This window comes from Poromitra crassiceps (assembly GCF_964638095.1).
Source record: "Poromitra crassiceps genome assembly, chromosome: 5".
Classification (NCBI taxonomy): Eukaryota; Metazoa; Chordata; class Actinopteri; order Beryciformes; family Melamphaidae; genus Poromitra; species Poromitra crassiceps.
Genome location: NC_139642.1, coordinates 63944608 through 63958340, shown reverse-complemented (window position 1 = coordinate 63958340; position 13733 = coordinate 63944608). Strand labels below are relative to the sequence as shown.

General features: G+C 42.0%; 1 protein-coding gene across 2 annotated transcripts; it reads left to right on the top strand.

Annotated features, from left to right (window-relative positions):
• The first annotated feature begins 215 nt into the window (after window positions 1-215).
• abt1 (activator of basal transcription 1) lies at window positions 216-12839 on the top strand. Of its 2 annotated transcripts, none has more exons than XM_083637977.1 (6): window positions 216-394; window positions 796-891; window positions 1019-1255; window positions 3983-4158; window positions 8723-8896; window positions 11551-12839. In XM_083637977.1, exons 2-6 carry the CDS (start codon window positions 810-812, stop codon window positions 11734-11736), a joined length of 855 nt encoding a protein of 284 aa, XP_083494103.1. In that variant the 5' UTR covers window positions 216-394; window positions 796-809; the 3' UTR covers window positions 11737-12839. The 2 variants fall into 2 exon arrangements, with proteins under 2 accessions (XP_083494103.1, XP_083494102.1); XM_083637976.1 differs by having other exon boundaries at window positions 1010-1255.
• The last annotated feature ends 894 nt before the right edge of the window (window positions 12840-13733 follow it).

Genomic DNA, 13733 nt, shown 5'->3' with positions numbered 1-13733 from the left:
CGGAACCTTATTATTTCTACACTTTGTATTTCCCTGTTTTTCCTGTTGTCTCTCTCAGTCTTTGAGTATTTACGTATTCACTTTGATCTTTCGTTATAAAGTTCTTGACCTTTATTTTGAAGACAGAAACGGGAGCTGCAGCTAACTACGTCATCCACACGCGACAATTTCTGCCCGCACGCGTGGCTAAAAGCATAGCTCTTCTATTACTATCTAAATGATTCTTGAAAAAATGACAGGAACTGAGTTGAAGTTGCGTCATCTTGCTTGAAATCGCATCGTCTTTGACTAAAGTGTTACAGGTCTGCCGGAAATCAAAAGAAGAAGCAACGTGTTACAGCTCAGCTGTTTGATCTTCAGACAGAACTCATTTGTTGAGACTGAACTGACCCGGGTGAGATCCACTTTCACATTACAGTCTGTCTGTTGTAACGAGCTTGGTCATAGATATTATATATATATATATTATTACTATAGAATAGATGATTCAATCCGCTAATTCGAACAAATGGTAGCAGCAAGTCTCCCAAAATGGTCACGTGGTCACCTCTCCCCTGAACTGTTGTGAGAGGAGTCTGTGCCTGGTGACGCGGGGTGTCTCTTGTTGTTTGTATTCAGTGAAGTAATCCAGTCTCTCTGTGTTGTTTGTCTCTGTTTGTTGTTGTTTGTATTCAGTGAAGTAATCCAGTCTCTCTGTGTCGTTTCTCTCTGTTTGTTGTTGTTTGTATTCAGTGAAGTAATCCAGTCTCTCTGTGTCGTTTCTCTCTGTTGCTTGTCTCTGTTGTTTGTACTCAGTGAAGCCCAGGCTGATGGAGGGCACACAGGAGGAGAGGGAGACTGAGGACGAGGAGGCTGTGACAGATAGTGAGAAAGACGAAGACGAGGGAGGAGGTGAGGAGGAGGAAGGTGGTGTAGGCTTACAGTGCTGCTCCCAAAACAGAAGCCAACAACAACAACATATAGTATGGAGTATATCTTTCCCTTATCGGCTATTCCATGCATATCTTAGCTCCCACAGGTGGTGAGAAGGAGGAAGAAGAAGATAATGATGAAGATGAGAAGGAGGAAGAAGAAGATAATGATGAAGATGCTCCCTGCGCTGCGGCAGCCAATCAGAGAGAGAAGAAGAAGAAAGGAGGCGTTGTCCCCGGGGTGGTTTACCTGGGCCACATCCCGCCCAGGCTCCGCCCCAAACACCTGAGGAACATGATGACCTCATACGGAGAGATAGGGAGGATCTTCCTCCAGCCTGAGGGTAACGCACACATACACACACATACACACACACACACACACATACATACACACACACACATACATACACACACACACACACACACATATACATATACACACACATACACACACACACACACACAAACTGCCTATAATATCTCTCACTACTCTAATAAGGTGGCCAGCAGTTCTGCGGAGCGCACAATTGCTCAACAATTGCAAAGCGCATGCTGAGCAGCATGAGCATGCTAGAAATGAGCGATATTTCGCAATATTTCTAGTCTCTATTCACCACGCCCACTTTTTCTCTCTTCCGCGTTAGATGCAATTGTATTTGTTCTTCCGGTTCAGCGTTAGTTGGCGGCCAATTTCAAAACAAAACGTCACTATAATAATGAATGAACTTTGGCAACATTCAGAATTAAGCTACACTGCGGCCAACTTCAGTTACATGTTCATAACGTTACTGCTGCGAGGAGCCGATGGCTGTACCCGGTCGGCATTTAACGTTAGTTACAAAAGCACGTCGACAGTGTTTTCTCACTGCCAGTAACCTACAGTAGGGTTTGACAGATAGCTAGTCCGACCAGTCAGCACAGCCAGCGCTCCCAGTCCTCGCTGCTCGTTAAATATTTCCAAATAGGTGTTATTCTGATAAACTGGTCACATATGTTACGTTCTCACCCGAAAAATATTAAAACTTTAAAACTGTTTTTTTGCTTGAAAACAGCTTTTTGGCAAGTCTAAAATTGACTGCGGTAGGCGTAATCTACTTCCGTGTCTAAAACCGGAAAGACGATTACAAAATGACGTCATGCAGAAGCGTCCTTGTACGGGCAAAGAATAAGGTGAATAACCTCTGTAATTTACTATAGGATACCTGCTGTTAACTGCTGCATGTTACTATAGGATACCTGCTGTTAACTGCTGCGTGTTACTATAGGATACCTGCTGTTAACTGCTGCGTGTTACTATAGGATACCTGCTGTTAACTGCTGTGTGTTACTATAGGATACCTGCTGTTAACTGCTGCGTGTTACTATAGGATACCTGCTGTTAACTGCTGCGTGTTAAGCGGTGGCATGGTCTTGGGGAGAAACACGAAACCAACAGTAAACAGAAAGACATGAGGAAAGGCACTACCAACCCCCAGCCCTACAAATCTCCTCTACGCTCTCCTCTACTCTCTCCTCTCTTCTCCCCCTCTACTCGCTCCTCCTCTCCTCCTCTCTGTTGTATCTTCTCTTGTGTATTACTTCAACTTATACTACTAGTAACTAGTACTAGTAACAACATTAATCAGATGCAGACTAACTTCTCAGTTGCACGGTAGCTGGTTTTCTTTCACACAGTCAACGTCACGTGACTCTCCTAGTGGCTCTGACATGTCATGGCACATTATACCAACAGAGGGCAGCAAGAGGCTATAAACCCCAATATATGACATCTCCCCACATGAACATGTACCCATAACAACGATAACGCACAATGGGAAACCATAAGGCCACTAGCAAAGCATACCTACAGTACAGCATACCATGGGTAACTACAATATGTGTGTGCATACCTACAGTACAGCATACCATGGGTAACTACAATATGTGTGTGCATACCTACAGTACAGCATACCATGGGTAACTACAATATGTGTGTGCATACCTACAGTACAGCATACCATGGGTAACTACAATATGTGTGTGTGTGTTACGGAGTTGTTGAGAATATCTGCTGTACATGTTAACAAACCAATCTGTCATGTGTGTTTTTTCACTCACGTTTTTATTGGGTTTTCACAAAGGTATAAACAAAACAACATATCAGCTGCATATATATATACCGTATATATATATATATATATATATATATATATATATATATATTATACAAAGGTATAAACAAAACAACATATCAGCTGCATATATATATATATATATATATATATATATATATATATATATATATATATTATACAAAGGTATAAACAAAACAACATATCAGCCGCATATATATATATATATATATATATATATTATACAAAGGTATAAACAAAACAACATATCAGCCGCATATATATATATATATATATTATACAAAGATATAAACAAAACAACATATCAGCCGCATATATATATATATATATATATATATATATATATATATATATATATATATATATATTATACAAAGGTATAAACAAAACAACATATCAGCCGCATATATATATATATATATATTATACAAAGATATAAACAAAACAACATATCAGCCGCATATATATATATATATATATATATATATATATATTATACAAAGGTATAAACAAAACAACATATCAGCCGCATATATATATACCGTATATATATATATATATATATATATATATATATATATTATATATATATTATACAAAGGTATAAACAAAACAACATATCAGCCGCATATATATATATATATATATATATATATATATATATATATATATATATATATTATACAAAGGTATAAACAAAACAACATATCAGCCGCATATATATATACCGTATATATATATATATATATATATATATTATACAAAGGTATAAACAAAACAACATATCAGCTGCACATCGGCATCAAGACCAAAACAAAACAAAACCAAAATACACAGATGAGAGATAACCAAAACAAAGTCACAATATTTATCCAGAGATAGCAAGTGGCTATAAACCCAAATATATGACACTCTCTTCTCCTGTCCTCCTCTCAGACCACATTGTGCGGAAGAGAAAAAAACGTTCTGGGCTGAGGAGGTGTGACTTCACAGAGGGATGGGTCGAGTTCAGAGATAAACGAGTGGCGAAGCGTGTGGCGACTTCGCTGAACAACACGCAGATGGGAACCAGGAAACGCCAACGCTTCGCCGCTGACCTGTGGTGCATCAAGGTACCTGTCTGTTTGCCTGCCTGCCGCTCTTATTCTGAAATAAACCAGTAGGTATGTTCTTATTCTGAAATAAGCCAGTAGATACACTCTTATTCTGAAATAAACCAGTAGATATGCTCAGACACCAGTCTGACCATGGATAATCAATCAATCAATCAAGTCCAATCTGTCACAGGTGTTAATCCCAGCACATTTGTAGAGTCAGCTCCGCCTCCCGTTCACAAGTTCTGTGTGGGGCGTGTCCAAGGTGCTGAAATGACACTCAACAGAGATGAGTCACAACAAACTCCGGCCCGATGAACATAATACATGTTCATCAAGCACTCATTCATTTCACTTCAAGATTGTATAATAATTGTATTGGTCTAATAAACCAAAGTCTTGTTTGGCAACTCAACAGCAACAGGAACGAACCCTCCCCTCTCGTCCAGGCAAGATTTCTTGCACTCGACCCATTTTCCAAGACCGTATAGTCAGTATATGCTCATGGATCAAGACAACATCACCGATCTTGAATGGAGTGGTGGAAGTTGTAGAAAGGGTTAGGGATTAGGGGGTTAGGGAAACGTGAGCAGATCTCAGCACCATCAACTACTCTCTCCACCAAGTCCATACTTGATAGAGGAGTCTTTCTCTATATCGCCATCTTTTGTATATTTCTTTTGCATTTCCCATGAGGACATCCGCATTTCTTATGGTCCGTGTAGGTAACGCAGTCAATCTCTCTCCTGTGAGGAAATGAGCTGGTGTGAGGGGAACTAGATCTCCATCTGATTCCAAATGAAGTGAGGGGTGTGGAGTTGATCACTGCTTCCACTTCAGTTAGAAAAGTTTGCACTTCTTCAAATCTGAGGAACGCCTTCCCCAAGATTTTCTTCAGACACAATTTAACAGACCTCAGCATCCTTTCCCATATTCCTCCCCACCAGGCAGCACGTTCAACGATGAATTTCCATTGAATCCTCTTTTCTGCAAAAACCTCCTGAAGTTGAACTGTGTTTAGTTTATTCCATAAATTTGCATTTCTTTTGCTGCCTTTTTAAAGGTTTTAGCATTGTCTGAATAAATGACTCGACATATTCCTCTTCTGGCTATAAATCTTCTGAAAGCCAGCAAGAAGTTTTCTGTTGTCAAATCTGAGACTAACTCCAGATGCACCGCACAAGTAAACAGTGCAATGTATGATTTTTGATTGGGTTTTACTATGAGTGGACCAGCAAAGTCAACGCCAGTTGTCTCAAAGGGGGCTGCCTCAGTGACTCTGTCTCTTGGCAATGGAGCTGTAATCTGCTGTCCAGGTTTTACTTTAAACCGTCGGCACAAAAAACAGCGACTCCGCCCCCACCAGCTGCAAGTCGTTAAGGCTCGTTAAAGCTCTCCATATGATTCTCCGTGGATGTGCGCATACTTAAAAAATAAACCATAACAGCCGCCCTCGGAGCAGATTCTGCCTCTCCAGCAGAACTTGCGCAGCTCCGTTCTGACGTGTTGTGACGTAAAACGCGTCAGAACGGAGCGCTTTGCCAGAGGAGGAAATGGAAAAACACAGAGAGAAGGTAAACACTGCCCATGTGCTTATATTACAGAGATGATTAATGATACAAAGTGGGTTGATTAGCGGTAAAACCATCCTTTAAGTGGTGCAGACTTTGCTCATATGCACCTGGAGGTCAGTAGTTGACCTCGGCGAATCCATCTCGTGTAAAAAAGGGTAGTCAGTCACCTGTAGGTCAATTTGTGACGGAAGTAATGTCAGGTGTGTGTGTGTGTGTGTGTGTGTGTGTGTGTGTTCGAATTTAACTTTGAATGTGGGGGAGGAGGGGCATGTTCGAATGTATAATTGACCTGTTCGATTTTTCTTTTTTTTTAATTAACCAAAATTAACCAACTGCTGCTTGCTGGTAATGTTAATCCCATGTCAGAAAAAGTCTCCAGATTTGTCGTGTTAGTCTCTTCTGAGAAAGATTGTCTCCAGGGTCTGAAAAGTTGTCTCGAGTTGGATGCAGCCAAGTTTGTGAGGCAGTGTTGTGACTGTGAGCGTCCAAGCTAACACGTCGGGCTGATGCCCGGTGGCCTGGCCTGCAAAAAAAATTTTTTTTTAATTAATTAACCAAAAAACTTCGAATATATTCGAACATTTTGTGGGCAATTAAAGTTTGTTCGAACTTTATTTTGGGATAAAGTGACAGCCCTAGTGTGTGTGTGTATTTGCAATTGCTCAACTGTGATGTCACACACAATACATTCCACATCCAAAAAGTACTTTTCTTCTTTCTTAAGCTTTTGTTCAAGGCTTGAACCTCTGGTATTGCCGCTTGTGGCTATATTTCTGATTGTTTTTGTGTTTTAATTTTATTGCTTGTCATGTCATGTGTATTGTCGTCTTGGACCCCAGGAAGACTAGCTGTCATCTAGGCGTCAGCTAATGGGGATCTTTTTTATTTTTTAATAAACAATAATAAACACACATATACAGTAGGCTGTGAAAAAGATGACCCCTTTGAAAATATTTTTTCCCTCCCCGAAATTTAGCCTAACACACTGTAACAATCTACAGAATAGGGCTGTGCGATTAATCGATTTTGAATCGTAATCGAATTACGTAATTAGTTAGGACGATGTAAAAAAAATGAAAATCGTAAAATCGTTTTTTTTTTTTTTTTTTTTAACACGTTAAGTGCCATAGCCGAGATAATTCGTCTTACATAATCCAACGCTTGAGTGCCAGAGCCGAAATAACTCGTCTTACATAAACATTTTTTTTTTTTGACGGTGGGACATCAATCAACAACTTTTACATCTTCGAGATCACTATTGGAGCAAGAGAATGTGTATAATCTATTTTACCGACCCACTAAGTGTTGACAGTGCTCCCCCAGACGAGCGAAATCAAAGAAAAAACTGCCGCGGGGAGCAAGCCATTCAAGGAAATGGCGAGGCGATTTTACAGTAATCCATTCCACACTTGTCTTCTTGCCCGAGAGCGGCCGCGCAGGCAGCCGCACACAGAGAGCGGAGAGCGATTTGCAAAATAGATTATAGGTGAAACACACTTTGAAACACCTCAGAAAGGCCAGAATCAACATCTGCCCATCGCCCACGCATTCCCCGGCCCATCTTGACTCGCACAAGGAGCGTCCGCACGCAGGCAAGCAGGCAGGCAGGCACGCAGACAGGCAGGCAGGCAGCAGCAACGCGCTTCTGACACGCCCGCTGTAGAGCCAGGAGGAAGGAGGAGAAGACACACGGAGGGAGGAGTTTGAATGAGAGGGGTGTTTCCTGTTGTTATGGAGGAAATTACTGTTCAAAACTATTGTTTAGAATGTCTGACGGTCTTACTGATGCCAAAAATGAATGGTTAAAGTGACTGTTCTGTCGAATTTCACAAAAAGCCATTTATCTCTGAATAAATTTCCAGACGCTGAAACCATGCTGTACTCAACGGCTAATATCTACATAACTACTAACTCTGCAAACTAACTCTTTTAGACAGAGAAAGCACACATTCTATTAGTTATTTTTAGATGATTGGTGTTCATGAATTCTTAACAGAAAATAATCCTCGGCTCTTGTAAAATGAGCCAGAATCCTCAAAAAAAAACCTGGCACAACTTACCTACAGGATGAAAAAATGGCTGGCACTCAATGTGTTAATTAAAATTTTTAATTTTTAATTTATTTTTCAGTTTAACTAGGGTAATTACGTTACGCGGGGCGGCTCTCTCTCATGTACACATGCTGCTACTTGTCCATTCTCCCTGCTGTAAAGTTTATCTAGAGGCTGTGATACTGGCTACTAAAGACAGCAGCGCAATGGACTTATTTCAACACCTCCGACCAAAAAGCACAGAGTGAGCACTGAGCGCAGCTTGTTGCACTGCGGGCTGTAGCCTACAAGATAACGATTGCCACAACACACTCACGCGCGCACACGAACACAGACGTTCGATGAAACGTTGCCTTTACAGTTCACATAATAACAAAACAACACGTGAGGCCACCGAGTACTGATAGATTGGCTGTATTCATGGCTGTAAGTTAGCAGCCTCAGCTGACTCACCTGTCCCTGTGTGTCTGAATTTCCCCCTAACTGCTATCGCAGTTCCACGCATTCCTGTTGTGACTTTGTGTTATTCTAGTACAGATATAACTCCGAGCATGGGTGGTCGCTTAGACACTAAATAATTATCTCACGGAGGAACACGCAAATCCACCAGTGTCAAGTTAGCAAGCAACAGCCAGGAAGTTAAGCTTAGCAGCGGCAAGCTAAAACAGGAAGTTGGGTTGTTCCGCCTTCAGAGTAAAAGCGTAAATTGTCAATTATGGAAAAAAGGGGGAAAAAGAGCTCTGCAGGGCAATAAATGTTTAGAGAAGTATAATAGTATAAGAAATCGAAAATCGAGTTTTGAGAGAAAAAATCGCCAATTTTAGTTTTAGGCAAAATCGCACAGCCCTACTACAGAATGTAGACACAATTTACACAGCTGTGTGGGATGCTCCTGCAAGTTCTCAGCTAGAGTATTGAAGATCTCACTCTCTATCTATCTGTCTGTCTGTGTCTCAGTATCTGCACAGGTTCCAGTGGACCCACCTGAGTGAGCGCTTGGCATATGAACAGACCGTTTTGCAGCAGAGACTCAGGACCGAAGTGTCTCAGGCCAAGAGAGAGACCAGCTTCTATCTGAACAATGTGGAGAGGAGCCTTCATCATGTGAAGAAGAGGAGGCACGGCCAGCAGGTCAGACAGAGATGCTCCATAACGTAGACCCGATACAACTCGTTCAAAACGTTGCACTAGTTGACTCCCCTGCTGTTTCCATAGCAACAACAAACATGTAGAAAGTGGCGGTGGAGAAATAGGACGTTGTAATCAGTGAATTGACGTTACTGTAACAGCGATCATAAAGGCAGTATTAGGGGATTTATGCTTATGTGAAATCGGCTGCGCCGCCCAGCGCGTCTTGCTTTTTTTGTCTCATTCCACCGATCAAAAACCTGGACAGCCCAGGTTGAGTCGTGCTAGTTTTGGTCCCTGCTTTGTTGAGGTTCCAGCCGGTACCATACGGTGACGTGAAAACACTGCAGAGGCAGAATCGTGTTTACTGTGTCTACTGTCAATGCTGCATACCAGTTTAGTGGGGCGTACCTTCTCTTCTGTTATTTCCATCAGTCTTTTGTGTTGCTGCCTTTCAGCTCTGGTGAAATAAAATCGATCTCCTTGCTCAGCGTTAACATGACGGTGGTTTTCAATTGTTTTGAGAGAGAAAAAGTCCGCTCCTCGGGAAGCCCTTTGTAGTTGTGTGTTACGTCGGCTCCGCTAGGCCGGAGGCGAGGGTTTAGTGAAGCCGCGGTCTTGCCTGGTGAGTGGCCGCCGGGGTAGTCGGCTGGCTTCCCTTCTCCCCGTAGCATAACCCCTGTCCCCCGCGCAGCGCATGCATGCAAATAACAACAAAGTGATATCCATTCTCCTGGCCGATTGTCACATTTGCCCATGTAGGTCATTTAGAGGCACCAGTATTTCATAACCAGTTTAAAAGTTCCGTGTATGGATTTAATTTTAACGTTATACGTTATAGCCTACTTGGGCTATGGGCGGAGGGCAGATATGCGGTTGCTATGACAACCAGGTGTGGGCGGAGGCAAGTAAACTTGCTGTGAAGCAAAGTCTATATCAAGTAATAAGGGTAGAGCTGTACTGTGCTGTTATATGTGGTGGAAATGAGCCATAATAGGACACACTGGTTTGCATATGCAGTAAACATAATAATAACATAATAACATAAAGCATACAGTAAACAGTTTCACTTGCAGATAGGCCAGTGGTTGATTGAACCATCGTCACATGGTTGTAAGTATTAGGCAAAATAGTCATAGTCAAGTCTTTCTCTTTTGATTCTTTTGTAAAGACAAACTGATAAAAAGATTTAATCTTTCTTCAACTCCAGACATTGTATCATTTTGATCTCACTGTTCACCAGCCTCTTTCACTGAACACTGCTCTTTTGACAGCTCTTTTGTTGAACCAACATATTCACTTCTATGGGAAATTGTATTGGAAAAAAGTTTTCTAAGTAATATTAAAAAAAAATCAAAGTAATATATTTTCCACATTCTCAGGTCTCACCTATTGTGCATGGAGAGACAAACCAGTCAGATTGAGCTGCTGAGTGATGTTGAGGGTGAAAAGCCCGTGTCAGCTGAGGTTACAGTTCAGTTCAGTTCTAGTTGTTTTTCAGTTGTGTTGTGGTCGCTTTCCCCCGGTTCACTTCCATGTTTCCATCCAGGTTTCCACCTGACACAAGCCGCAAGCCGCCGCCCGCAACCTCCCACTTCCACGTTAATCACATTCACTACCGCGTTTGCAGTTTCCACTAGTCTCTAAGAAAATGGTTAGCCTAGGCCAGGGGTTCCCAAACCTTTCCGACCAAGTACCACTACGTACCAACCAAACTTCCCAGGGACCACTTCCACTGCGTACAGTATACCCCCCCCCCCCCCCACCCATAAAATAGAATTAGCTGATTTAACAATGCAATAGCGGCAGATGAACTAAATAACAATATAAGGCTACTAGCTGGTTCAAAATGAACACACACGGACACTCACACACACACACCTGCCATCATTAGGCTGTGAAAAAGAGGACCCCTTTGAAAAGGTTTTTTTCCCCTCGCCAAAATGTTGCCTAAATTTGGAGTATTATTTAGCCACCTTCCTGACAAACTAGCATGACATGGTTGGTAGAAATCTATTCCTTAAGTCTTCTAGTTTATATGATACCAGAAACTTCACTCTGGCTTTAAAAATGAGCCTGCTGCAGCCTCTGAAAGTACGGTAAATGTTTTCCCAAATATCGCAATATTTCTGAAAATCGGCCCAATCCAGCAACTGCTCACGGTTAATGTGTATGTAAGAACTGTTGTCTGTAAAAAAAAATAGTTTTTGCAATTCTCTGGCGGACCACCGTTTGGGAACCAATGGCCTAGGCTACTACAGGATTCATTCACACGCCAATCCAGGCGATTGGTGAAACGGCACTATATAGCCTCATATGTTTGTTAAATTTTGTCTTTATTAATCAATATTAATGCCATCAAATAACCTACATTCGGTCAGGTTGGGAACTAATATTAATATTTCTCCTTGATGCATAAAAAAACAACCCAAAAAAATGATCAATTTCCCGGGAATGCAGGCTTCATTTCCCGTTTCCCGGTATGCCGCATTTTCGAGAAAATTATTACCCTAATACTTAGAGGCCTACGAAATTAACTGTTTAGCGTTAGCCAAACTTTGGTGTGTTTCCAGTCGCACACGGTCTCCTAACCGTATTTTCACTTGGGTGTTAACTTCGGACCACTCTTACGCTACACTCCTCTCCTCATCTCCTAGGTGGAGGAGAAGTCGTGGGACTTCACTCAGCGGAGGACAGAGGACGAGATCCAGATGAAGAAGTTGAAGAAACAGAAAAACTCCATTTCCCAGAAGGACCTGGACAAGGCCCGCCTCCTGCAGCAGAAGAGCAAATCAAACGTCTCCCTGCTGGCCAAGATCTTTAACTCCAACCAATCAGACTAAGCGGCACAGTGGGGCCAGTAGCAGTAGGTGATTGGCTGTCGGACAGCCTGCCAATCCACAGCATGGCCTCGTTCCCGCATCTGGAAGTCAATGGGATTTTTGAATGGGGTTTGGTTAGATGCCTGAAATAAGTTCAGTGGTTAACTCAAGTTTATGACGTCTAGTGTCGAGGTAATAGCGCTCACCTACCACCACGGAGACCCGGGTTCAATTCCTGCCAGCCGTACTTCTGTCTTGGTCAGACGCTCCTACAGACACAATTGCCCGTGTCTGCCGGGTGGTAAGCCCTGGTATGAGTCCTGGTCTAGCTGCACTAGCACCTCCTCTGGTCGGTCGGGGCGCCTGTTTGGGGGAGGGGAACTGGGGGGAATAGCGTGATCCTCACACGCGCTACATTCTGCTGGTGAAAGTCCTCTCGCTGTCAGGTGAAAAGAAGTGGCTGGAAGCATCTGCTAGTCTACAACTCTCCCCATTCAAGTTGTTGCAACACACCATGCTGCGAGCGCACGCCCACACAGGCAATTAACCGTAGTATTTCAGTTGTAAACTGCACGAGATGTTGACTGAACTCATAGATGCAAGCAGACAATTCAAATATACATTAACAAATATTGTTTATTGCTTATCATTGGAATTATGAATATCCACACTTAATAGTTATGAAGTATGGAACACGAGTTTATTAGTGTATACTTCTTTCTACTCCTTTTCCAACGTAATCTATTTTCTGAAGGCTGTGTCTGCCCTTTGCGTATCCCGAGAACTGTCAGATCAACTTCAAATTTGGGGTGTGTGTGTGTGGGGGGGGGGTTATATAAATGCGCCCACTGCTTGTTTATAAAAGTAATCTCATGTATAAATGACTGTTCAACACTGAGGAAGTGTCCAATTGTTCATGTTCAAGTCATTCTAATCGTCAACTTCCTTTGTAACATTTCAGTCTGGATTCTGGAATATTGTTCAATCATCTTGATGAAATCAGGCTAAAAAATGTGACTGTTCAACACTGAAAACGTGTCCAAATGTTCATGTCATTCTGGCCAATACTCCTGTTATAACATTTCAATCTGGAATATGGAATATTGTTCAATAATCTTGACAACTAAAAGGATCAAAGTAATCTCATGTGTAATAAATGACTGTTCTACATTGAGGAAGTTTGAAGTAAAACTTTAAATAATTAACTCGTTGATTTTGGATTTATTTCGCTTCAAGAGAGCATTTTTGTTCCTGTGTGAGCCTCAACACAGGCTTTAAGAATCCCAGGCCACTTGATACTTATGCTTAAATTAACCCACTCATATTCTGGTTTATTTCAAGAAAAACATTTTGGCCAGTGGAAATTCTAATTGGCTGGTAACTTTAAAATCTAGCAGCCATATTGGTAGGTGGTCAAAAAAGTTAATTTCAAGCCCTGCAGGGAGAGCAGGTGGTGACATAGGAGTGAGTGAGAAAAGGATCAAATATTGGTGGTTAAGACTGAATAATTACATCACAACTGTTAATTTAAAATTAGTTATTCCTCTAAATTCTGATGATTCCCGAGCGCGGCGCTGCTGCCGCTCACCACTCCCCCAGGGGATGGGTCAAATGCGGAGAACAAATTTCGCACACTCAGGTGTGTGACAATCGTGACTTTACCTTACCTTTACCTTAAATCTGGCTTCAAATGCCCCAAAATTTTCACTGGTGCCCACCGTTGGGCCCCCATCAAAATGTGGCCCTTGGTGAAAAGTAATTGGGGACCCCTGCTCTAAACTGTCAGCACAAAACCCAATTTTCAACCTACATTCACCAAACCTCTGACTCTTCTTGCCAAACCAAACAATCGCCTCAAAACGCTTTTGATCTGTGCTCAAAAGTCAAAACCTCTCTCACTGAGAACAGTGCTCTCTTTTTCAGGAGTGCCCTGTTCACATTCACACCTGGAAGCTGCCCAGTACAACCACAGTCTGATCTGCTGACCACTGAGCAGCTCCACTGGAGCGGTTGTGGTT

Excerpts from the sequence above, each read along its gene's own strand:
- abt1 (XM_083637976.1), top strand. The coding sequence starts at position 810 with ATGGAGGGCACACAGGAGGAGAGGGAGACTGAGGACGAGGAGGCTGTG. Across the intron at positions 4,159-8,722 it reads CTGACCTGTGGTGCATCAAG|TATCTGCACAGGTTCCAGTG; the intron begins GTACCTGTCTGT and ends TCTGTGTCTCAG. Across the intron at positions 8,897-11,550 it reads AGAGGAGGCACGGCCAGCAG|GTGGAGGAGAAGTCGTGGGA; the intron begins GTCAGACAGAGA and ends CTCATCTCCTAG.